Raw genomic sequence first — 26,942 nt, 5'->3', positions numbered from 1 at the left:
TCCACAGACGCTGTCTGACCAGCTGAGTTCCTCCAGCACTTTATGTTTTCAGCATTCAAGATTCCAGCATCTGCAGTTTCTGGTGTTCCCAGAAGTTAGTCAATAATAAAAAAAGAGAAATAACATATTCTACTCTGTCTATATATACTTTGGTGTTCGCCATTACACTGTGTTGTCCAAAATAAATAGGGATTATTAGGTTTTCTCAAAGAAAACATCTTCCCCACCCACTCCACACAAACTGTAATCAGGATTATTCCTTCTGATAGATGTGTGGAATTGTCTGCAATCCACCCTCTGCTCATGCGTAGTTTGGATAATTGCCATGGTTTCAAAGGGCGCAGTGTCTATTTCCTGCTTTTGAACAGGATTGAGCGCTCGGGAGGTACTGTGGTTTGTGCAAAGTCATCGCAGCGTTTGCAGAATTTGTTGCTGACGTTTAGCATTGGGTGGGATTGCTGCGAGCGCCTCGCAAGTCCCAGTTCGCCGCGCAAACATGTCTCAGGCAGTCAAGTCTTTCTACGACCTCAGCGCCGTCACCCTGGACGGCGACAAAGTGGACTTCAATGTCTACAGAGGCAGGGTGGTGTTGATCGAGAACGTCGCTTCTCTCTGAGGCACGACCACGAGGGATTACACCCAACTCAACGAGTTGCAGACGCGCCACCCGCATCGCTTCGTTGTCCTGGGCTTCCCTTGTAACCAGTTCGGCTTCCAGGTGAGTGGAGACTCTGATGCCTTTCAAGACCTCTCCGGTCTTGGAGTCTTAGTCAGACAGGGTAGAAACATGCCCCGCGGCTTAATTTTCCAACGCCGCCCAAGCCAAGATGTCCCAGTGCACCTCCCTGCGTTTGGCCCATATCCCTCTAAACCTGGCCCCATCCATGTACCAGTCTAAATGTTTCTTAAACAGTGCGAGAATCGTTCAGACGTTGCGAGAGTTTTACCGTCTTTTAATCCCAGGAACTTCGCTGGTCGTGTGGACTTCGGAAACTGGTGTAAAATGGGGGGTGGGGTGGGACACACAACTCAAAACTACTTGCAGAGGACGAAGGTCCTGGGACCGGACCACGAGTGGCCGAACGGCTGAGCCCACCGTTTCCCCGCGATGTGAATGGTTCTGATACCACCTCTGCCTGACCTTGGAGAAAGCGCAATTAAAAAAAAAAAGTTTTCAAAGCGTTGTGAAACTGGTGGATAATTTTGCAACACCGGTTAATTTCAGACTAGCAGTCTGAATAAAGTTCCCGACCCGAACCGTCGCCTATCCGTGTTCTCCAGGGATGGTGCCTGATCTCGTTGAGTTACTCCAGCATTTTGTGTCTTTTGTAAACCAGCATCTGCAGTTTATTTTGTCTGAGGTAGAACATTTTAGGTTGGGGTAACTCGACGACGTCTCCGTCTAAATTTAAGTCCCGAACCCCGTATGATCTAACCCGTCAAAATCTACTTAATCCCCAAACTCACTTCATAATATTCCCGTTGACAAGTAATCTCAGGTTTAAAATGAATGATTTTTCGAACATTTTTTTACTGACTTAGTTATATACCTTTATTGTGGCCTCTATCTGAAGAAGGGTTTCCGAAGTACAGTTCCGCTTTTCTAACATCCCCATCTCGTCTGCACACAACCTAAGACACTACACTCGTCGTGAAGCGTCTCCCATCCATTCTCTCCACAGATGCGGCCTGACCCACTGAGTTATTCCAGAACTTTGTGTTTACTCAACACTACAGCATCTGTAATTCATTGCAATTCGATGGTGGGGGTGGATGAAGGCAGGGGTGGATGAAGGCACAAAATGCTGGAGTAACTCAACGTGTCAGGAAGCATATCTGGAGAATATTGATAAAGGCACCTATGAGTGAGTCTCGCACTTTGTGTCTTTTATGGAAGCCAGCATCTGTAGTCCCTTATATCTGCTATTATTAGTTTCACAATGTATTTTCTCCAAGGTCAGGGCTGGTACCAGGACTGTTCATACCGAGGGGAAACAGTGCTTTGGTTCTACGCCGACTATTAGGTGCCCACGCAGTTACTTCAATTTTACTCTCCCCTCAATCACCCAGGTTCCACCACTGATCTACGTATTCCGTGTAATTCTCAGTGTCAATTTGCCTCCCAACCTGCGTGCCTTTGGGAGGACGGCGGAAACCCGAACATTTGGGGGGTAATTCCACACAGACACCACCTGGATTGAATGTGTGGGAAGGAGCTTTAGAAGCTGGTTTAAGCCCAAGATGGACACAAAAAGTTGGAGTAACTCAGTGGGACAGACAACATCCCTGGAGAGAAGGAATGGGTGGCATTTTGAGTTGAGACCCTTCTTCAGACAACCCAACAGTCAGGGCTTTGAAGAGATATGGCATGCATATACATACATACATATATGTGTAGCGCAGCGGTAGAGTTGCTGCTTTACAGCGAATGCAGCGCCGGAGACTCAGGTTCGATCCTGACTACGGGTGCTGCACTGTAAGGAGTTTGTACGTCCTCCCCGTGACCTGCGTGGGTTTTCTCCGAGATCTTCGGTTTCCTCCTACACTCCAAAGACGTACAGGTATGTAGGTTAATTGACTGGGTAAATGTAAAAAAATTGTCCCTAGTGGGTGTAGGATAGTGTTAATGTGCGGGGATCGCTGGGCGGCGCGGACTTGGTGGGCCGAAAAGGCCTGTTTCCGCGCTGTATATATATGATATGATATATATATATATATATATATATATTATCCTGCATCAAAGCCCAGACCAGAGTACACAAGTCAACTGTGGCATGGTTAGTTGAGATGCTACCTCAAGGCACCAGTGACCAGGATTTAATCCAGGTGGATAGGCACAAAAAGCTGGAGTAACTCAGCGGGACAGGCAGCATCTCCGACGAGAAGGAATGGGTCATGTATCCCTTTATCAAGATTTAAAAACCAGCATTAAATTTGACTGTTTTATCTTTCTTCAGGTGCAACATGGCCTACTTAGATTTTCCAGCATTTCCTGTTTTTATTCCATTAGTCTCCTTTTTGGATTGTTTCCTGATACAGACATTTTAATGATCGGTTGACATGAAACACATGTCTCTGGATCACCACTGCTGTTGGCTTTTCACATTTGGAAAGTAATTTTCTTCGTCCAATGCAGGTTCCACTTGTTTCACTGGTACTCTACCTGCAAAATGAGTTCCATTTTTGTTGTTTTGATGAGAATTAACATTTTTTGTGCGCTTTTTTTCATAGATTTTGTTGTAATTGAGAAACAATATTATGGATGTCTATTGTGCTCTTTAATGTTCTTCTCACACATGGTAATTTGCGAGCTTCAGAACAAAAACATGACCTAAAAGATAATAACCAGGAACTACAGTGATGCTGGTTGATACTAAAGAGACACAAAGTTTTGGAGTAACTCAGAGGGTCAGGTAGCATCTGACGTTTCAAGTTGGGACCCTTATTCAGACTGATGGTGGGGGGGATGGAGGGAAAAAACTGGAAGAGAGAAAAGGGGGTCGGACAATCCTCCGACATTACTGTCACCTCCAACGTGATCCCACCACTCGTCACATCGGCCCATTTCCACCCGTTTCTGCCTTCTGCAAAGACTGCTCCTTCCTCAACTCCTTGGTCCAATCATCTCTTCACACCCAAATCAACCCCTCTCCAGGTACTTTCCCCTACAACCACAGGAGATATAACACCTGTCCTCCCTAAACTCTGTCCAGGGACGCCAGCAGTCTTCCAGGTGAGATGCACCTCCTCTACCTCATCTACAGCACTTGGTGTTTCCGACATGAGCTCCTGTACATTGGTGAGACCAAGCATAGATTCGGCAACTGCTCAGTCCATCAAGGTCTACTGGATCTCCTGGTTGCTAACCATTATAAATCCCATTCCCATACTGACCTTTCGGACCAGGGCCTCTTGCATTGCGAGAGTGTGACGGCACACAAACTGGAGGAAGAGCACCTCATAGTCCTCTTGAGCAGCATACAACTCAATTGTTTGTACATTGAATTTTCTAATTTTAGGTAACACCTCCCTTCCCCTCACGATACTCTCCTTCCCTTACTTATTTCCCAATCCCACTCCCTTCCCCTGAAACTTGACTGACCTTGCACCATTTTCTTTCCAGTTTCTTCCCTCCCCCACACCCCTTCCACCAAAAGTAGTTCAACTTGCTCAACAGTTTCTCAACTGTATTTATTTTGGCTCACACCTGCTTCTAGACTTTGTCCAGCAATCTACCTATCAGGGTAACCCTCCCCCCAAAATGAGGTCATCTATTGCTGGCTATGATTTGTCTGGCTCCCTTCCTTTTTTTTTTTGCACTGCTCGCACAATATCAAGTTACCATTGAATATAGAACAGTACAGTGTAAAGACAGGGCCCCAATTTCAGAGTGGAACATAATTCTAAGTTAAACAAATAAAATCATGAAATCATTAGTTAAACAAATGAAATCATGATATCCTGCCAAAGTTTTGAAGTCAGAAGATGAAGATGACAGCATGGAGCCCAGTCAGTTTGTGCAAAAAGATTTTGTTGGTTTGAAGATGATGACTTCCATTACTAAAATTAATCTGGTGTCTGGCAGAGGATCCTTAGCAACCTGCCCCTCCCCACCTTAAGATAAAGTGTATACTTTAGAGATACAATTCGTTAAATATGGGTTGATACGCAATCGGATATTTTACACTTCAAAGCTTTCCGTTTATCAATTATTCATTAAAGCTGCTGAAAGCTTTCTTTCCATGTCAGGTGCCAGCTGATGTCTGTAATCCAAGACTTAAACTTCTAGATCCAAAAAAGAGAATAAGTATATACATTAATGACTTGGATGAAGGGATTAAAAGTAACATTAGCAAATTTGCAGATGACACAAAGCTGGGTGGCAGTGTGAACTGTGAGGAAGATGCTATGAGGTTGCAGGGTGACATGGACAGGCTGTGTGAGTGGGCGGATGCATGGCAGATGCAGTTTAATGTGGATAAGTATGAGGTTATCCACTTTGGTGATAAGAATAGGAAGGCAGATTATTATCTGAATGGTGTCAAGTTAGGAAAAGGGGACGTACAAAGAGATCTGGGTGTCCTCGTGCATCAGTCACTGAAAGGAAGCATGCAGGTACAGCAGGCAGTGAAGAAAGCCAATGGAATGTTGGCCTTCATAACAAGAGGAGTTGAGTATAGGAGCACAGAGGTCCTTCTGCAGTTGTACAGGGCCCTAGTGAGACCGCACCTGGAGTACTGTGTGCAGTTTTGGTCTCCAAATTTGAGGAAGGATATTCTTGCTATTGATGGCGTGCAGCGTAGGTTTACTAGGTTAATTGTATGTTGAAAGACTGGAGCGACTAGGCTTGTATACACTGGAATTTAGAAGGATGAGAGGGGATCTTATTGAAACAAATAAGATTATTAAGGGGTTGGACATGTTAGAGGCAGGAAACATGTTCCCAATGTTGGGGGAGTCCAAAACCAGGGGCCACAGTTTAAGAATAAGGGGCAGGCCATTTAGAACAGAAATGAGGAAAAACATTTTCAGTCAGAGAGTTGTAAATCTGTGGAATTCTCTGCCTTAGAAGGCAGTGGAGGCCAGTTCTCTGAATGCTTAAAAAATATGTACCCATTTTTATTTTTATGGCATTTCATCTTGGTGATTTAGTGTAAGATTTGTTCAGTTAACAATGTTTGGAATCTGAAATGGCTCAACATTTTTCAAATAATTATTTCAGCAGAGGAACTTTTTAGCAAAAGAAACATCAAGGTCCATTGCCTCTGTTTTCCTTCTTGCATCTGAAGATAAACCCTTTTACTCCCCCATAAAGCACCCTGGAATGTTTTCCAGTATTGAAGGTGCTTTATAATTTAAATTTCTTGCTGATATTAATCAATTGAAATTCCAGAAATAAAACATTGTAAAGTGTGGAAAGTGTATTGGAAGTGGAAATGTGGTCAGCATGTCATGTACACGGGCTTCTTATGCTCCAAGTCGGTAAATTGTTAAGCAGGCTTTCACCTGTTATAGTATAGAAACAGAACTGCAGATACTGGTTAATCCACAAAAGGACAAATTGCTGGAGTAACTCAGCAGCTCAGGCAGCATTTCTGGAGAAGATGGATAGGTGACATTTTGGGTTGAGCCCCTTCTTCAAACTGATTTGGGATGGGGAGAAGAGAGCTGGAAAAGAGGAGAGGCAGGACAAAGTGTGGCAGCTAATAGGTTGACACAGGCGTGGGGGCGGGGAGGGGGTTGACAGGCAGATGGTTGGAACAAAGGCTTTTGATAAGAACAGTAGGTGTGTGGCAGGATTGAAGAGTTACAAATTATGGAGCTTGGGGGGATGAAAGTAGCAGGAGGGGGTGTGGAGGGGAGAAATAGGTGAGAATGTAGGGGGGGAGGGGTTGGGGAGACAGGTGGGTGCCTCTGATTAACCCTATCTCCCCCACACCCCCTCCCTCCTGACCACCCCACCCCCCTTCCGTCCCGTGCCCCACCTAGACACCAGAAATTAAACTCATTAATTTTTAACCTTTTCGTCTTTGTTACTTGAGGAAGTAAAGCTTATCCACAACAGATCTCCATGCGGTTTAATTGCAGTAATCCAACACAAATTTCCAGTTTGCTTTCATGGAGCACTTTCACCATTGTTCTTAAAACCCTCTTTTTAGGAGAACTGTCAGAATGTGGAGATACTTAACAGTCTGAAGTATGTGCGACCCGGAGGTGGCTATCTACCCAACTTCACCATGTTCCAGAAGTGTGAGGTTAATGGTGCTGGCACACATCCTGTCTTTACGTTCCTGAAGGAGAAGCTGCCTGTTCCTGCCGATGATCCCACCAGCTTGATGAAGGATCCCAAGTACATCATATGGAGCCCTGTCCGCCGCTCAGATATCTCCTGGAATTTCGAGAAGTTCCTCATTGGACCAGACGGAGAACCTTTCAAACGCTACAGCAAATCATTTGAAACCATCCAGATTGAAACCGACATCCAAAGATTACTTAAAGTAACAAAGTAAAGTTGTGGGGAACCCAAGTTATCAGATTGCTACACGTTTACCACTGATGAGAAATCTACATAATCTTCCAGTAGGCCTGATTTACACAAACCTTAAATAATATTCAATCTAATCATTTTACACTTTAACATTAGGCAAACTGCACTTGTATCAATGTGCTAAATCCATTCCCAGAGCAGTTTTTTCAAACTTTGTCTTACCTTTCTGTTTTTATGATTATTACAGACTGATTTACCTTGTCTTCCACTCCTTTTGAACTGCTGTTTCAAAGCAAAACTATGCTGATGAATTCATATCAGTGCTGCATGTTGTAAATCTTTCTATCAAGTTGATTACTAGATATTTTTGTAATACTTGGACATTCTTGACATACTACTTCGCTCCTTTCTGCCTTTCATCTGGAAATTTCCAAAGTTATTTATCTGCCTTAGGGGTCAATGCAATCTGGGATTTAGTCTTTTGTGCATTCAATAATGATTCCAATACCAAAGATTTGGTGCATTAAGGCACTAAAATTAAATTAGAACCATCAATATATTCTACTGTTCAGACAAACGCGGTGGTATTTTAAAACTGTTCTCCAAAAGAAATTCCTATATTTTTTACCTGAATTTATAGATGGTTTTGGGAAATCAGGATACAGTCATACTTTCTTTGAAGTTCTATGAAACAGTTCTTCCTATCTTCAGAACTTTACAGAATGAAGGTACACTCCTAAACCCAATCTGGAGGATACTTGATAATACAGAAAGTTGCTGAATTTGTGGGATGTAACTGTTTATGATTTCTTGGAATTGTATGGTAATTGTATACCAAAAACAATGAGCAATAAAACTGCCTTAAAAAAATGTATGTACTGTGTTTTTTAGTAAACTTTTTGAATCAATGAGGAAGACAATTAAAGGAATTTAGTGACCTGATTGTTCTTTACTAATCGCCAATAGTTTTGGGGGCACAACATCATTTTTATTTTAAATTCCATGTTATTAACCATGTTGGATTTGGATGTATTTCTCAGGGCTGCTGAATTATTGATGAAAACTATCATCCCAAATGTGGGGTTTCCCCAAGACCAGTGCTGAAAATGCACAATCTATAAAGAGCCTGTTGAACAGTCATATCTGCATTAAGGGCTTTGCATAATACATGGTCACTATACCCCATGTGATTGTGGCTTTAAAGCTGTATTTTATCTCAATGATTTCTCGTTTCAGTTTCATGCACCTGATGATTTTGCAAGGGTGCACACCTCCATTATATACAGCTTGCGTCTTAAGACACCGGGGATCGAAATACTCCGACCACAGTCCTATTGGCATTAAAATAATTATGGATAAGCACATGGCTGGTCGACAACTTAAAGTTCCAAATTGGGGCAAGGACAACTTTGATGGTATTGGACAGGGACTCGCACACTTTGATTGGAGTAAGGTGTTTGCAGGCAAATAGACATCCAGAAAGTGGGATATTTTTAAAAGTGTGATGGCGAGAATTCAAAATATGCATGTTTCTTTAAACTGAAGGGCAAGGCAGGTGGGAGTATGGAAACTTGGATGATGAGAGAAATTGAGGCTCTGGTCAGGAAAACAAAAAGGAGGCATGCATGAGGTGTCGGCAGCTGGGATCAAATACATCCCTGGAATATTTTAGTAATTTGAGGAGCATTCTTAAGAAGGAAATCAAGAGGGGAAAAAAGGGAGGAGGATATAGCACCGGCAGATAAGATTAAGAAGAATCCAAAGATATTTTGTGTACAGTAAGGGAAGGTGGGTAACTAGAGAGAGGACAGGGCTCCAAAGTGGTTATCAATGTGAGCAGCTGCAGGAGATGGGCAAGATCTTCAATGTGAATTTCTCCTCTACTTTTACTGTGGAGAAAGACATGAAGACGAGGGAATTTGGAACAGGAAATGGAGATGTCTTGAGGACAATTTGTGTTACGGTCAAGGAGGTGCTGCACATCCTAAGGCATAGGAAGATAAATCTCTCAGGCCTGATCAAATATATCCAAGTGCACTGTGGGAAGCTAGAGAGGAAATTGCAGGAGCCCTGACTGATATATGAGTCATTATTAGACATGGGTGAGGTGCAGGTGCTGAGTGATTGGGAAACACAATCGCACAGCAGTAGGGTTGCTGCCTCAGCGCCAGAGACCCAGGTTCAATCCTGCCTACGGGTGCTGTCTGTACGGAGTTTGTATATTTTCCCTGTGACCACGTGAGTTTTCTCTGGGAGCTTCAGTTTTCTCCCACTCTCCAAAGACATGCGTTAATTGGCTTCTGTAAATTGTCTCTAGTGTGTAGGATTGTGTTGGGCCTGTTTCCACACTATCTCTAAAATCATTGAATTAAAGAGGTAACACCCCAGGGGTGTGGGTTATTCTCCCTTCCATTGAGTGGCGGGGGTCTGAATACAACTGGGTATGACACAACTGAAATTGACATTATTGAATGTTTAGACACTGAGAATGTATGAAGAGTTGCAGTTTTTGTTTTGTTTTGTTTCATCAGAGAATGTCAGTTTACAAAAAAAAGAGGGAACAGGTACAAAAATAATTAACCATTAAGCCTTTAAAGAACAGTTGGGCATTAAACATTATTCAAAAAAACTTTAGGCATAGAACCATAGAAAATAGGTGCAGGAGTAGGCCATTCGGCCCTGCCATAATGCTGCCATGTCCTGTTAATAAGTTATGAGTGGGTATCATCTTTGTGCAATGTCATGGGGATGTCATTTTTGTAATGATAGAAACATAGAAAATAGGTGCAGGAGTCGGCCATTTGGCCCTTCGAGCCTGCACCGCCATTCATAATGATCATGGCTGATCATCCAACTCAGTATCCCGTACCTGCCTTCTCTCCATACCCCCTGATCCCTTTAGCCACAAGGGCCACATCTAACTCCCTCTTAAATATAGCCAATGAACTGGCCTCAACTACCTTCTGTGGCAGAGAATTCCACAGATTCACCACTCTCTGTGTGAAAAAAAACTTTCTCATCTCGGTCCTAAAAGACTTCCCCCTTATCCTTAAACTGTGACCCCTTGTTCTGGACTTCCCCAACATCGGGAACAATCTTCCTGCATCTAGCCTGTCCAACCCCTTAAGAATTTTGTAAGTTTCTATAAGATCCCCCCTCAATCTTCTAAATTCCAGCGAGTACAAGCCAAGTCTATCCAGTCTTTCTTCATATGAAAGTCCTGCCATCCCAGGAATCAATCTGGTGAACCTTCTCTGTACTCCCTCTATGGCAATAATGTCTTTCATCAGATTAGGAGACCAAAACTGTACGCAATACTCCAGGTGTGGTCTCACCAATGCCCTGTACAACTGCAGGAGAACCTCCCTGCTCCTATACTCAAATCCCCTCGCTATGAATGCCAACATACCATTCGTTTTCTTCACTGCCTGCTGTACCTGCATGCCTACTTTCAATGACCTGTGTACCACGACACCCAGGTCTCGTTGCATCTCCCCTTCTAATCGGCCACCATTCAGGTAATAGTCTGCTTTCCTGTTCTTGCCACCAAAGTGGCATCACTGAGAATAAACTGTTCCTGTTGACTACATTTTATGTTATGTGCAAATGCAAAATAAAACTTGATATGGTACTTAAAATAGCAGAATAAGGAACAGAGGAACTTTTGTATGGGACATTTCTCAATCCTCGACTTCACACATGCCCAAACCACAGGATTCTTTTCACAAAGTGATGGATAATCGGAATGGGATCCAGACACTTTCCTGAACCAATGAATTTGAGTCAAACTGGGAATGTATATATTTAAGAGATGCCAGTGGTTTCTTCACTGTGTCATGAATTGTCATAGTCTTATATCGTCAAAACAGGCACTTCTGCCCAACTTGCCCACGCCGGCCAACATGTCCCATCTACACTAGTCCCACCTGTTTGCCCCCTATCGCTCTAAACCTGTCCTATCCATGTACCTGGATTTTAAATATCACTCGGTTCCCTCTTCCCTGACCCTCAGCCTGAAGAAGAGTCTCGACCCGAAATGTCACCTATTCCTTTTCTCCAGAGATGTTGCCTGACCCGCTGAGTTATTCCAGCTTTTTGTATCTATCTTAATTGTTTATTAAACGTTGCGATAGTACTTGCCTCAACTACCTCCTCTGGGTGCTTTTTCCATACATCCACCACCCCGTTGTATGAAAAGGTTACCCCACAGGTTCCTATCAAATCTCTCCCCCCCCCCCCCCCCCCGTCCGTCTTAGACAATAGGTGCAGGAGTAGGCCATTTGGCCCTTCGAGCTAGCACCGCCATTCAATGTGATCATGGCTGATCATTCTCAATCAGTACCCCATTCCTCTGTGCACCTCTCCGATCTGTTACTCACCTCACGATTTGAAACAGTGGAAGCGAGATACATCATATAGGTTATCTAGGTTACTCATATAGGTTATGTTATACACGAGTAGGGAGAAAGCTGGTTTACACAGAATGCTGAAGGCAGTGGCTCCAGCTGAGTCCCTCCAGCATTTTGTGTGTCTCTATTGTAGAGGAGGGTGGATAAGTGGGTGTAGTTTCCTACCAGGCCCCTTGTTGTGCAAACCCTCAGGCGGCTGCAGGCCAGGCCCGGCCCAGGCCCAGGCCCGCCCAGACTGAGCTCATCAGCCGGAGACCGTTGCCCCGGAGACGGAAGCGCCGGCTCCACAGAGGCGATGTGCGTGGGCTGCGTTCAGAGGGAGTACCCCGACCGGGTGAGAGAGGGAGAGGGAGAGGGAGGGTGGGGATCCCGGGGGGAAGGGGGCTGGGGGTGGGTGGTATGGGGGTGATGCCGCTCTCCAGAGCTGCGCCAGTGGGCGGGTTCAGGGCAGGAGGCGAGTTCCTGGGCTGTGTGAGTAGGGATCGGGCCCTGTGCCTGTGGTGCTGGTGATCGCTCTGGGTAAACGCAGCAGCGAGGACGGTGCAAAAGTGGAAGAGAACTGGTTGCGTTTTCACAGGTGGATTGGGGCTGCAGCCATGGAGTGAAACAGGCCCCTAACAGCTTCATTCAAGATTGCAGGGAACAGTGGACCATCTCACGAACCATGTGAGACAAACAGTTCCATTGACTCCATTTACACCTCACCCTGCCACGGCAAGGCCACCAGCATAGTCAAGGACAAGTTGAACCTTAACTGCTCCATCTTCTCTCCTCTCCCGTCAGGCATGAAGTAGAGAAGACTGGAGTCTTCCACCTCCAGATTCAGAGACATACTTTCTTCCCAGCTATTATTAGGCAACTGAATCAACCTACCAATAACTAGAGATCAGTCCTGAGATACTATCTACTTCATTAGAGACCCTCAGACTATCTTTGTTTGGACTTTATCGTGCACAAAACATTATTCCCTTTATCATTTACCTGTGAATGGCTTGATTGTAATAGTGTATTATTTTTCCACTGACTGGTTAACACACAACAAAGGATTTTCACTGTACCTCGGTACACGTGGCAATAAACTGAACTAAACCTTCAGCCCAACTCGTCCTTGCCGACCAAGATGTCCCATCCAAGCTAGTCTCATTTGCCTGCGTTTAGCCCATATCCTTCTCAATCTTTCCTATCCATGCACCGGTCGGAGTTTATTTTAAATGTTGTTATAGTACGTGCTTCAACAATCTTCTCTGGCAGCTCATTTGATATACCCCAACCCTCTGAGCAAAAAGTTGCCACTCAGGTTCCTATTAAATCTTTCCCCTGGTAATTTAATTTCAGGCCATCTGTTCAAATCTCTCCAAAGATTGCTGATAGGATTTATTACTGGGTTTGATTGAAAATTATGAATCATCTTTGACTTGGGACTTATTACCTGACGTATCTTCTCAAGCCGTCTCTGAGGAATGAGGATGACCTTGTTCCACTCTGGTTGTGGGGTTGTGCGACAAACCTGATAAAATGAGAAATGCTGAGAGTTTTAGGCAATGTCTATGGAAAAAGAGGGTTCAGCAAAAATGCTTCAATTTTGAGGTTCCTTCAGAGGTGACTGATAAGGTCACTATAGGAACAGCAAACTCTTCCAATATGGGGGCAGAAGAGGCTGACTGGGTGGGTGGGTGGGTATTATATACCCCTTTCTCTGCTTATACAGAGCTGTGTGCTCCTTGTCCATGGACTTAAGGGTTTCAATCCCATCTCAAATGTTCCTTCTTGCTCTGAGTAGTCAAAGACCCAGGGATTCCCAGGTGTGGCAATTTTTTAAGGATTCTTGAATCTTAACCCATCTGCATTGTAATTGTTTTCAGTGATAACATTTGGAATGTAATATCTGTTTTGGAAGTCTGATATCAGGTATGTTAATGACATGGTCTGCACAATGGAGATAAGTGTATCTTTTATCAGGGCATCATTGCTAGGGATATTTCTATAGTGAGAACATTTAGTTGTTTCACAAATCCTTGGTGGATTTGAAGAATTTTGAGGAGAAAGTATGGGTGGTATCCAGTGCCAAGAGATACTTGCAGTGGGTAGACCAAGTCTCAGAAGTACATAGATTGGTCACTGTTAATGTGTACCTGGATTTGTTTCAGTCGGTGACATGAGCTACAATCATGAACTTGTATATTTGAAGTTCCATTTGTAAAATGGTGCATATGGTACAGTCATATGGCTTCTTATGTTTGACTGTGAAGTGGAAATCCAATCTCATGTTGAATTTATATTGGTGCTAAAAATCCCGGAGAAGTTTGGTTCTGTAGTTGTCAGTTCTCTTCAGAAATATGTGTCTTTGTTGCAGGTTGTTTAGCGACATGGGTCATCACAGTTCAGCCTGATGTCCAACACTATTTGCAACAGACTACTGTTTCTAGCAGTGGTTGGTTGCAGAAAGCCAGGCTGCCATAAGGTATTTTGATGCTAATAATCCCACTGCTCCTATCTGGGCTGGCATTAATCACATTGCCATAAACTGGGAGCTAGAGATTGGATCATATTGGGTTTCTGACTTTTTAGTTAGTTCAGATTGGTTTTAAATTAAGTACCTCTGAAGGTGCTCTGAAGTAACATTGCACATTCATATTTGAAATGCAGAAATGGTTGAGGACATTAAATAAATCTTCATTAAATAAGTAGTGATGAGTTATATATTTTTTCCATAGTGCGTAGGAAAGAACTCATAATTTCACTTGGATAGCTTACACCCCAGTGGCATGAACATTGACTTCTCTAAATTCAAGTAGCACTTGCTTTCTCTCTCTCTCCATCCCTTCCCCCTTCCCAGTTCTCCGACTAGTCTTACTGTCTCCGACTACATTTTATCTCTGTACTGCCCTCTCCCCTCATGCTCAATGGATGGGAAACATCACCCATTCCTTCTCTCCAGAGATGCTGCCTGTCCCCCTGAGTTACTCCAGCACTTTGTGTCTATATATCTTTTCCATCTGGGAGATCTGCATGATGGCCCATGGAATAAGATGAAAGTATATTGCTCCAAATGACCTAAAATGCCTTTTCGGGAATTTCAGCATCATGTGGGCTCCGGCATAAAGCTGCCCTTGATTCAGAACAAATTATTAATCCCACTCAGCAAATCAAAAGGCTGGAAAGTGGGTGGCATAGTGGTGCAGTTTGTAGATCCAGACCTCGGATGCTGTCTGTGCACATTTGCACGTTCTTCCTGTGACCACGTGGGTTTCTGCAACATCGCAAAGAGATGTGGGTTTGAGGGTTAATTGGCCTCTGTAAAATTCCCTCTAATGTCTTGGAAGTAGATGCAATTGTGGGATAATATAGAACTGTTGTGAATGGATTTGGTGGGCCTGTTTTTCATGCTGTAATGAAAAATTAAGGGGACTTGTAAATATGCAGTCGACTTACTGTCTGGGCATTTTTGGGGAACTATTTGAATTGGTCTTTGGAGCATTGGTTCGCATACAAAGTCTGAGAATTTGAAAAGTCATGTTTATTTTCCCAACCATGATGATTTAACGAGCATGAAACAAGATAACTAGGAGTGTTGAAGATAACTCAAGTATTTGTTGAAATCGGGGTTGTGGTTAATCTGTTTTCTAGATAACTTGCAAGATTAAAGAATGTTTTGATTACCCTTTCTGCTATCAGAATCACTGATAATTGCTTCTTATTGAAGCCATGGTTGCCTTTCATTTTGAGAAAGTACGTGCCACATGCTTGAAGCTGGCAGGAACATGATGATATCACCTTGATTGTTTTATTGGCGTATCCTAGTTTTTTGGATGTTGTGTGAGGGCATAATTGAGTTGATGGTCTGTGGTGGAGAAAGTCTTTCATGTTCCCTGTGAGGCACAGTGGAAGAAGATTGATTTCTCAGATGCTAGCTGTCTAGTAGGCACTGCGGCAGGTGCACAGAATCCCAAGGATGCAGCGGTAGAGCTGCTGCCTCTTAAGCCAAAATCCAGGGTTTGATCCTGATCCAGCACAGGGTTTGGTGCTGCCTGTGCGGAGTTTGTACATTCTTCATGTGACCTTGTGGGTTTTCTCCAGGAGCTCTGGTTTCTTCCCACATTCTGAAGACATGCAGGTTTGTAGGTTAATTGGCTTCTGTAAATTTTCCCTTTTGTGTAGGATGCGAATGTGGGATGACAAGGGACTAGTGTGCGGGGTGATCAATGATTGGTGTGGATTCGGTGGGCCAAAGGGCCTGTTTCCATGCTGTATCTCTAAACTAAACTAAGCTAAACGAGAAGATGAGTTACAGACTTCAGAATGGAAAAGAACACGCCTGCTTAAAATGAGAAACATGACATCAATGGTAAATTACAGTAGTCCGTGTTTAAACCATTCTTGTAATTTGCAGTGATGTCTGAACTATCTGTTTGGGTCACATAATCAGTCCAAGATATTAAGTTTCTTGGTGTTTAAACTTTCTCTGGAAAATAATTCTCCCAACAGTGAGGTAAATTTACTTTTAGCTGTGCAACCATTAATAATAAAGTAAAAGTGTTGTGTGTGCTTATAATTTGCGGATGGCATCGTCATGGTAATGGTAAGTGGCAAATTGGAAACAGTTAAAAATGTCAAATAATGGAGACACAAGTAACTGCAAATGCTGGAATCTCAAACAAAATAATCTTACGTCAAAGCCAAAAGACCATTTTGAGTGAATTCACAAACCAAGGCAGATCAAAAATGACAGTAGAAACCCATGTTTTTATTAGATAACCGATGAACCATTTGACAGCTGCAGATGGAGAAAATTGTAAAGGAACAGATTTCAAATGAGAAACACTGGTGAAGCCTGGAATCACCTCCACACAAATCCATAAATTGTGGATTATACTCTGCCAATCCATCCTCTCCCTACAAAAATGTACCATATGTTTGTCAACGAATAGGAAAGCTTTATGGATAGTCTGGATTAAGGCCAAGTGGAATTAATTCCAGGAAATATTAGGTAAAGCATTTGTGGAGGTGCAATGAAGCAAGGAAGTATGCAATAAATAGTGTGGAAGATAAAAGTTATGTTCACAAATTTGTAACTAAAGCAGGAGAATTGAGATGCTGAAAAAGGCATGTGGGAGTCTCTTCATTATTAGCTGAGGCACAAAATGTAAGGGCAGGGTCTCGACCCGAAACGTCACCCATTCCTTCTCTCCAGACATGCTGCCTGTCCCGCTGAGTTACTCCAGCTTTTTGTGTCTAAGGGCAGACAGGTTGTGGTGCAATTCTCACACCACTGAGGCCCACTTTGCAAGCCAGTATCTTGGTCCACCAGCAGACTAGGTAGACTGTTCTGGTACCGTTCAACTCAGATGGCAGGCACGCCCATTCTACATTACCGCAGATTTGTCAAATCTCGGATTGGCGGTGCGACCTGGTGGTCCTCCTGGGAAAGTGCACCTTGGCCCCGTGGCTGGCTATTGCTCCAACCCTCAACGACACCTCTGAAGGCAACTAACTCACCGACTGGTGCTTGGGCTGCCCATGCAAGGAATGCAAGTTTCGCTGTAAATTTCCTTTACATTTAATACGTGTTTTTTTTAATACGTTTTTTGCAGTCCATGGTGCTTTAGAGACTCGGGAGGAGTATAGTTAGTGGGTCAGAGGTGCATTGTTGTATCATTATTAAGTGCCCTCTGTTGGTCCTGCAAAATAGATAATCCAGCAAGGCTCTGGAACCAAGGGTGGTGAACCTGGACTTGTAACCATGACCAATGTGTTTGTAATAGAGTTTCTCCTCCACAACCTAAATCCTTGCTGTGTCTGATTTGTTACTTTGCCTCTTGTGCTGCTAGAAGGTTCATGTAGTTTGTCGAGAAAGTTGGAGAGCAGGTCACTATAACCTCCCTCTTGGTTTACCTTCTTGTAGCTGGTCGTGGAATGGTCTGACAGTGCCCTGAATGAGATCTCAAATGGAGAGTTGTGGATGGAGCAAATGTATTTATTATAATACTACAATATTGTTGATAAAAATGTTCTTGTGTAAATTCACTTAATTTTCTTTCCACAATAGGGTAACACATGCTTAGAGAATGGCTCCTATCTACTGAATTTTGGAGGATGTGCTGAGTGCAGTAAAATAGACTTTGTACTGATAACTAATCGAACCCAGGACGACGATGACGGAGAAGAAATTATTACGTATGACCGTAAGTTCTGGCTGTGAAATCCAACTTGGGTCTTCAAGCATTGAAAAAGATTGTATTTCAAAATCTGAAATTTGTCAATGCGTAGTTTTGGAACACCAATATTAAAGAGCACAATTCTTATGCAAAAAAAGGACAACAGATTTTTCTTAAATAACCGTGCGTTATATGAAGTAGGATTAACATGGGTGGGGAGAAATGTTTGGCATTTTCCTATGAATTGCAAAGTTTAAATCCAGTGTATTTATGTTAAATTTATACAATAAGAGTCTACTTTGGAACGGAGTGTGCTGCTTGTATGAGAATTGCTTAAATAAATTACTGTACATCACACACTTGTATTCTATACATAAAGCTTCAAATAAATTACTGAACAATACATCACCTCCTTACCCTTTTAAACAACAGTTTACCTTGCAGTTGTTGAATTTAAGCCTCAACAGTATTAATGTAAAATTTAGTGAAAATAAATCAAATGGATGACTGTATTCATCATCGCACAAATCTTCAAAGAGGATGTTCAGTCTGCGTTTCTAGTTCCCTCACGGACAAACATAAATAATCCAAAAAGTTTCTTCATGCTTATTTCTATTTATTTATTTCTTATTTATTCACTTGAATCGAATTCACTGTTTGAATTTATTTTTATAAATCTTCATAAAAACAATTAGTTTTCATTGTTGCAAGAGAATTCCAGATTGATGAATACCAGATAAACAAGAGTTTACTGTAATGAGGGCATTGTAAATATTTACATGGACTTACAAAATGTAGTTTATGGATCCAGAGCACTGACATTACAGAAAATAAAGGAATATTGATATATTTGATCAAAATTCTAGTTGTTTGAATTCAGATAGTAAACTGCTTTAAATTGTTGAAATAGCATTTGTGTCCTATTATAATGTGAACATCCAAGAATTGACACTATGACATAAAACGTTAATTTCCTACAGATTTCTTTTTACTTCTTAAAGAGACACGAGAGGGTAAAATTATTGATCATGATATTGCGAGATGTAGTAACATTATTTTCTTGTAATTATTTTTGGCGTAAACATCCATTATGCAATGGCCATTAACTGTTTTTAAACAGGCCACAGGCAGCATCTTTACTGACTGAGAGTGCTCAATATGTGATCACCATGGGTAAACGAAAAACATAAATAAAACCATAACTGTGGTGTTCTCGGCAAGTAGTAGAAAAGTATGCAGAGTGATTCCAAAGCACTAATTTGGTCCTTGGGTTTCAAACAATTCCCTATTGAAAGACAAATAGTCTCTCATTATGTACTATATTCGACTGCATATAAAATTGTCGAATCATCTGTATCTCCAATGAGTGTTCTATCATTTCTTCCAGATATATGTCAGAATTGCAATCATTTAATAGCAAGACATGAGTACACATTCACTGTTGTTGACGACTACCAGGTAAGGTCTTGTCTTTTTTAAACCTTGAAAATCACAAGATAATTTATTTTTGTAGTACTATACCCATTTCATACTTGTTTCATTTGCATAGAATGTGATAAGTCATGTCAGTCTGTTTTAGTGAAAGGTGGAAATTAAGAGGGAATTAAAGAGCCATGAGATATTTCAGGCAGATAAGTTAAAGAAGAATCCTCAAAGATTCTTTGTCTATTAAGAGCAAAAGAGAAAGAGTAGATTACTTCAGGAACAGTATGGTAATCTGTGTGTGGATCCAAATAAATCTTGAATGAATGCTTTGTTCGTATTTAAGAGGGAGGAACAACTGGAAACTAGTGCGTCCAAGGGAGGGAGCACTGATATCCTGGAGTATATCATCTTTCCAATCAAGGTGGTGCTGTAGGTCTTGAAATGCATAAAGGTGATAAATCCCTGGCAATTAACCAGGTGTATCCTAGGATGCTATGGGAATTAACAAAGGAGATTACTGTGGCCTTGGCAGAGATTTTTGTATTCTAGATGAGCTACAAGTGATAATAGACAATAGGTGCAGGAGTAGGCCATCCGGGCCTACGACCCAGCACAACCATTCACTGTGATCATGGCTGATCATCCACAATCAGTACCCCATTCCTGCCTTCTCCCCATATCCCTTAACCCCGCTATCTTTAAGAGCTCTATCTAACTCTCTTTTGAAAGTGACCAGAGAATTGGCCTCCACTGCCATCTGAGGCAGATAATTCCACAGATCCACAACTCTCTGGGTGATGTACTGGAATATTGGAGGATAGCTACTATTATGCTTTTAATGAAGAAGGGGAGCAGGGATAAGCTTGTAGGTTCTGGACTTCCAGAAGGAACTACAGGTTGATGGAGCCTTGCATTAGTGGTGAGACATTTATTGGAAGATATTCAGAGGAACAGATTTTTTTTACATTTGGGGAGGCAAGGACTGATTAGGGAGAGTCAGCATGGCTTTGTGAGTATGAAATGGTGTCTCTCAAATATGATTAAGATTTTTGAAGTGATAACAAAGAGAATTGACAAGAATAGGGCAACAGATGTTGCCTACATGGATCTTGGCAAGGCCTTTGACAAGTTCCGACATGGTTGGCTGGTCTGAAAAGTTGCACTTGGCATCCAGGGTGAGCCAGCAGATTAGCTACAAAATTGGCTGGGTGACATTGGAGGGTTGTTTCTCAGCTTGGAGATTTGTCTTCAGTGTGCACAAGGATGGGTACTGGGTGCTCTGTTGATTAATGATTTGGATGAGAATGTAGGAGGCATGATTATGAGTTTACAGATGGTATACCAAAGAAGATTGTTGAAGGTTGCAGCAACTAGTTATTGCAACTGGAAAAGTGGACAAGGGAATGGGAAATTAAATTTATCTTGGACAAGTATGAAATGATGCATTTTGGAAAGTTTAATCAAGCCAGGATATACACAGTGAATGGCAGGGTCCTGGGGAATGGTGTGGAACAGAGAGATCAAGAGGTCCAAGTACATAGTTATCTGAAAGTGGCAACAAAGTAGATCGTGTGAGGAGGACATATGGCATGTTTGTTTTATCTGCCAACATATTAACTATAAGAGTTAGGCCATCATGTCATAGTGGTACAAAACATGATTAGGCTGCACGGAGTATCGTCTGCAGTTCTGGTTGCTGCAATGTAGGAAGGATGTGTTTATGCTGGAGCAGGTGCAAAAATGATTCACAAGGACGTTACTAGTTTGCAAAGACTGTTTTTTTCCCCCCTGGAGTGAATTAGGCTGAAGGTGACACACTAGAGGTATATGATATTATGAGAGACATAGATAAAGCAAACAGAGAGTATGGGGTTAACATGAGAGAAAGGAGTTTTAAAGAGGATCTGGGGGGTGGATTTTACACAGAAAGTGTAGTTGATATCTGGAATGAGCTGCCAGAGCAGGTGGTGGAGGCAGAACAGGAACAACGTGAAGATGCTTCGGGCAGGTACTTGAACTAGGAAGGCTGAGAGGGATATGGAATTAATGAGGCACATAGGCAGCTTGGACCATAATCAGCATAGTCTATTTCCATAGTCAGTAGAGGCACGATAGTCAAAGGGCCCGTTTCTCTGGAAACACAAGAAAACAGCATTGCTGGAATCTTGAAAAAAAAAGTGCTGGAGGAACTCAGCGGGTTAGGAAGCATCTGTGAAGAGAATGGACAGACATTTTGAGTATGGGCCTTCTTTAACTGGGCACATTTATTTCTCTGCTGCACAACTCCAAGTAATCCATGATTTATCTGACAGTGTTGGGTAAACAAGCAAAACTGGAATATTTTGCAGTTCTTAGTATTTTGAACATTAACTTTAAAATACTGGTTTAAATCATTGCCTCTTAACCGGTGTTGATGTATGCCAGTATTCTTTATATAAATTAACAATAATTGACTTATCTCATGACAGCAATTGGCAGATCTGCTCTTGAACAATATCCATGAAAAACATTCTAGAAAATGGACCATGCCATTTGTGGGTATCAATTTGTGACTCAGACACTAAAGATCAATGTACCCTAAGTTGTTTTTTTTGCATAATGGAAAATAAGGTGATCAGAGGCACCTGTAAAACTTAGGTCGAATTTCATGTGCATCATTATCATGGTTGAAGTAGATGCCATGGAAAGTTTTACACATGTTGCGTTGTTTTAGGATCATCCAACCATTCTTCGTCTGTATTGAACAACTTGGCTCCAAAATTAGCCTCTCCTGTTGCCTAATGATTGTTGGTTATTAATGATTCTCTGACCAAGTGTGCTTCAAATTGACATTTGGCGAAGTAACTGCTTTCACACTGAACCGATTGCTGTGTCATATTTGCAGTGTTGGTGTTGGTTGAAGTATTAAGCCTTGTCCCCTTTTTCCTCCAGGAATACACCATGTTGTGTATGCTGTGTGGAAAAGCAGAAGACTCCATCAGTGTCTTGCCAGATGATCCACGGCAAATGGCTCCTCTCTTCTGAAATCTCTATTTCTGCACACTTTGGGGAAAATATTTGGGCAGGGTATGAAGCAGCAAGTTGGAGAAATGAATGGTAAACTAAAATAAAAACCTCTTCATTTTAAACCTGTAACTAAAGAATGTTTCATAAATAAATCTATATCATCCTTTTCCAATTTTTTGTTGCATTTATTGTTGTGTATTTAACAGTATTAACTTGTATTTCTACTTTTTTTAAACTGCTGACTTTTCTGTCTAATGTATAACTTGCATGACTTTCGAAGTACAACCATGCTCATCTGCATTCTAGGAAAGGAGATAAGCAATGCTTCTGCCTTTAATTCATTTTACAGGGAATATATCCATTTATATATATATTTTACCTCCTCAGTGGATGAATATCTTGTTTTTGGAATTGCCTTCCATTGAGCCCACAGGTCAGATGTTTCTTTTTCCTTGGGAATTGGGTGAGCTGAGGTACTAATCACAGAGATCCAGAACATTTAGAAATGTAGAAACAAGGAACTACAGATTATTGTTTACAAGAGAAGACACAGAGTACTGGAGTAGCTCAGCAGGTCAGGTAACATCTCAGGAGAACATGGATAGGTGACATTTAGGGTCAGGGCCCTTCTTCAGACTACTTTGATAGCTGACGTTTCGGGTCGGGACCTTTCTTCAGACTGATTGATTGACAATGTTTCGGGTTGGAACCCTTCTTCGGACTGATTGTAGGCCCAGAATATTTAGTGGCTATCAGGAGATAGAATTCAGTGCAAAACCAATGGGTTTCTATTGCATCTTGCTTTTTTAAATCAATGTATTTATGTGATAGTTGCTAGCATTGTTGGCATCTGTTGTCCACCCCAGTTCCCCAGATGGATGAGGCAGTTAAGAGTCAATTGCACAGGTGGGTCTGAAGTTGAGCGTTGGCCAGCTGGCTAAGCATGGAAGATATTCTTCTCTGAAGGATGTGAGTGACCCAGATTAGTTTTTATGATAATCTGGTAAATTTAACAAACACTTTAGAATTTGAGACATAATTCTGCAGTTTGTTAAATGTTGCTCTAATCTGTAGTGTAATTCCAGTAAAACAGTTGTGTTTAGATTAATTAGATTTCTGGGCAATTTCTCTATCCTTTGAAGCTGAATTGACAATTGTATCAATGAAATTGAGTTTGCATCACAAAGATCACCTGACAGTGTGTCTTGGGCTGTCAACGGCTGGGAATTGTGTTCCTTTTAGCTAGCTAATGAAATACTGTCTCTCAGAGCTGCAGTGGTAGGCATTTTCTGTTTGTTATTCAATTGAGCAAATTGCATTTTTATACTCTGATGAAGGATGGTTTTGATTCACTCTGAATCATGAAATTTGTTCTCCTTTGCAGAAACTTTTAATAATTACTAAAATGAAACTCGCATATGATTCACTATATGGTAATTCAATGCAATATTGCTTTAAATTAGAATTATGAGCATTTAATTAAAGCAATCATAAAACAATTAAAAAATGATTCACAAAATTACACTGATGGCCTTTCTTGGTCCTTATTGTATCAAGAAATGTCCAAGATTTTCAGATGTATCTCATTGCTGCAACAGTTGATACAAATGGCACCTAAACAGTTTTTAATACAGACCAGACACTGACTGCATGTCCTGCTTATTGCTTGTCCCTGTTACCTGCAAGAGAACACATGCAAGTATACCATAAAATAAATTGAAGTGGTATTTGCTTGCATTAGTCAAAACATCTGGGCAGAATGATGCATTTTCTGAACCATGAGACTTTAGACATTTTACACTTCGGTTTTTGGTTTTTAAAGTATTGTTTTCCTTCAGTAACTGTCAGGAAAGACCTTGGAGGAAAGGAAACAAAATTACACCTACAAGTCATCAGGAGAACATCGATTAATTTATTGTTCTTCTTCTTGACCTCTTGAGCTGTTTTCATCTCAGTTTGATTGCAGAAAAGATTAAAAATTTGCAACCTAGTTTCAAATGATTAATAATCTAGGTTGTGATCTAGGTTGCAATTGGAAGGAAGTCCAACAGCGAAGAGGTTGTTCCCATTCCTAAGATAATTCATCATCATCATCATATATATACAGCCGGAAACAGGCCTTTTCGGCCCTCCAAGTCCGTGCCGCCCAGCGATCCCCGTACATTAACACTATCCTACACCCACTAGGGACAATTTTTACATTTACCCAGCCAATTAACCTACATACCTGTACGTTTTTGGAGTGCGGGAGGAAACCGAAGATCTCGGAGAAAACCCACGCAGGTCACGGGGAGAACGTACAAACTCCTTACAGTGCAGCACCCGTAGTCAGGATCGAACCTGAGTCTCCGGCGCTGCATTCGCTGTAAAGCAGCAACTCTACCGCTGCGCTACCGTGCCGCCCATTTGTGTCTCATTGCTGAGTTCATTTTGCAGTGTACCATTGACATCTATTTGTTACCCAACAATTCATAGCTTTTCTAATACTTTGACGTAACGTGCTATATTATATTTGTTGTAATATTGGAAAAAAGATTATTTAACATTGCAGTTTAAAACAAATAAAAAACCCTGTTATTTCAGTATTTAAACTGCATGGCTTTAATTTTTTTATGCGGCATGTCCATTGCTATTAAGGCAAGTATTTATTCCCAATCCTAATTTGCTTTTGAGATAGTGGCAAATCTACAACTGAAGTAGCTGCTGACCTACAGTGCTGTTAGGAAATACCGGGATTTTACCCAGCAATAATGAAGAAACAATAAAATGTTTCTCAATCAGAATGGACCATGAGTTGCAAATGCATCTGCCACCATTGTCACTCTAAGTGATTGCAGTCATGGGTTTGTGACGTGATGTCGAGCAGGCGTTTGGGAGCCACTTATTACAATAACTTTTTCTCCCTCAGCAAGTGTACAGTTTAGCTTAGAGATAAAGCGCAGAAACAAGCCCTTCAGCCCACCGAGTTCACACCGACCGGCGATCCCTGCACATCAACACTATCTTACACACGCACTAGGGACAATTTACAATTTTACACTTATACCAGCCAATTAACATACAAACCTGTCTTTGGAGTGTGGGAGGAAACTGAAGATCTTGGAGAAATCCCACACGGTCACGGGAAGAATGTACAAACTCCGTACAGATAGCACCCATAGTCGGAATCAAAGCCGGGTCTCAGGCGCTGCAAGTGCTGTAAGGCGGCAACTCTACCGTTGCGCCACTGTGCTGCCCAAACTGCAGCATTAGTAAATGGAAAAAAACATTTGCAGAGTGGACGGGTGCTGAATCGGTTAATTTGTCTCATTTGGTGGTGTGCTATATTATGAAAATCAAAAACCTGCAGATGCTGGATGTTTGAATTAGAAAATGGTGGATGCATTCAATTGACCAAACAACATTTGTGGAAAGAGAAACAGGGTCAATGCTTCAGGTTGGAGACCCTCAGTCAGAAATTGCAAAGAGGGAAAGAAATGCTTGTTTTAATTTGAGGGCAGTAGGCATGTGCAACAAAGAGAATATCTGTCAGTTTAGGTCAGAAGGGTTAAGGAGGGACAAATATAGTGTGATCATGTTTTGTGCTGCTCATACTGTGGCTGTGGGATCTGTCCAGCAGATCAGGCTGTATTAATGGAGGAGGGGAAACGGACCTAATATCGCTGGCAGAAATAGTCTGGAAGATCTGCTTGTCAGGCACCACCAAAATCTGGAATGTGTTGGATTATTATCTATCTTTTGATGGTAGATATTTTATTCTTAGCTTGTTATTTCAGAGATCCACCTGTACCATAAATCATTTACAGATATACCTTTGTTCCTAAGCCAAGCTGCTCAGCTCAATGTCTCTCTTTTTTTTCTCCCTTAAATTTGATTCTTTCCTTGAGAAATGGTTCAAAGCTTTGTCTTTCCAATCTGCAATATTTCAGAAATGGATAATAAAGTGAGCCCTTTTCATTCATGATGTCTCATATCGAAAGTGAACGGGGACAATAACAATTATATTGTTCAATCTTTGTCAAATCGATTACTGTAGGGAACTGTTAGAAGTTTTTATTTGAATGGGATGTATTATGTGGCATTTCTTTTCTATTTTGGAAGGAAAGATTTTAAATTGGCAACTTTTCTTATTTTATTATTTTCTTCAAACATCTTTCGATGGTAGATATTTTATTCTTAGCTTGTTATTGTTAGCTTGTACATTCAACCCTTTAACATCAAATATGTCTATGTGGGCTCTCAACAGATCCATTGCATCCATTCCCCCACTATTTTCCTGCAGCCTGTTCTCCTTCTCAAGCCCATCGACTTTTTTCAATTTTCCAACCATCCACCTACACGAGGGTTAATTGACAGTGACCAATTAACATCCAGCAGACTTTCGGGCCGAGAAAGAAAACTGGACCACCTGGGATGAAACCAATTACTGTAGGGGAGGGATATATGTTGTATTTTTGTATGAGATAGATTATGTGGCATTTCTTTATATTTTGGAAGTCAATATTGGAAGTCACACGGAGAATGTGCAAACTTCACACCGATATCAGAGGTCAGAATTGAACCCAGATCACTGCAGCTGTGAGATAATGCCATTAACTACTTGCCCTACTCTACCACCTACATTAGCATTTGCTATACCTTGAATTAAAGCTAATTATTGTTCATAATTTAAGCAGCTTTTGTAATCCGGATTTAAAATAAGCCTTCTGGAATACTTATTGCAATATAATATGAGTACCGTTTTGTTTTGAGAATACATGACACATTTCTTTCTCCACAAACACTGCCTGATGTGTTGGTCATTTCCAGAATTCTCCTTATGGGGGTCTCAGGCCTCGGCAACTGTTCTGACCTGCATTTTGCAGTTTTCACTTGTCTCTATTTGTTTTCTTGTGTTAACCTCCCTCATCTAGCAACCGGATGGCTCAATAAACAGTGGACTCACCGAGGCAACTCCAA

At 41.6% G+C, this 26,942-nt stretch overlaps 2 protein-coding genes across 2 annotated transcripts; both read left to right on the top strand.

Annotated features, from left to right (window-relative positions):
* Window positions 1-360: 360 nt before the first annotated feature.
* Window positions 361-7,915, top strand: LOC144597243 (glutathione peroxidase 2-like). The gene is made up of 2 exons (XM_078406306.1): window positions 361-718; window positions 6,660-7,915. The coding sequence occupies exons 1-2, from the start codon at window positions 497-499 to the stop codon at window positions 7,008-7,010; spliced, it is 573 nt and encodes a 190-aa protein (XP_078262432.1). The 5' UTR covers window positions 361-496; the 3' UTR covers window positions 7,011-7,915.
* Window positions 7,916-11,591: 3,676 nt separating this feature from the next.
* Window positions 11,592-24,568, top strand: churc1 (churchill domain containing 1). Its single transcript, XM_078406308.1, has 4 exons — window positions 11,592-11,731; window positions 17,444-17,579; window positions 18,940-19,010; window positions 21,909-24,568. Exons 1-4 carry the CDS (start codon window positions 11,693-11,695, stop codon window positions 21,999-22,001), a joined length of 339 nt encoding a protein of 112 aa, XP_078262434.1. The 5' UTR covers window positions 11,592-11,692; the 3' UTR covers window positions 22,002-24,568.
* The last annotated feature ends 2,374 nt before the right edge of the window (window positions 24,569-26,942 follow it).

This window comes from Rhinoraja longicauda, chromosome 10, assembly GCF_053455715.1.
Source record: "Rhinoraja longicauda isolate Sanriku21f chromosome 10, sRhiLon1.1, whole genome shotgun sequence".
Classification (NCBI taxonomy): domain Eukaryota; kingdom Metazoa; phylum Chordata; class Chondrichthyes; order Rajiformes; family Arhynchobatidae; genus Rhinoraja; species Rhinoraja longicauda.
This window is presented reverse-complemented; position numbering and strand designations above follow the sequence as displayed.

What these genes read in the sequence shown, in the direction of transcription:
- churc1 (XM_078406308.1), top strand. Translation starts at nt 11,693, where the DNA reads ATGTGCGTGGGCTGCGTTCAGAGGGAGTACCCCGACCGG. An exon ending in AGAAATTATTACGTATGACC is followed by an intron (nt 17,580 to 18,939) that starts GTAAGTTCTGGC and finishes CATTTCTTCCAG; the next exon opens with ATATATGTCAGAATTGCAAT. An exon ending in CTGTTGTTGACGACTACCAG is followed by an intron (nt 19,011 to 21,908) that starts GTAAGGTCTTGT and finishes TTTTTCCTCCAG; the next exon opens with GAATACACCATGTTGTGTAT.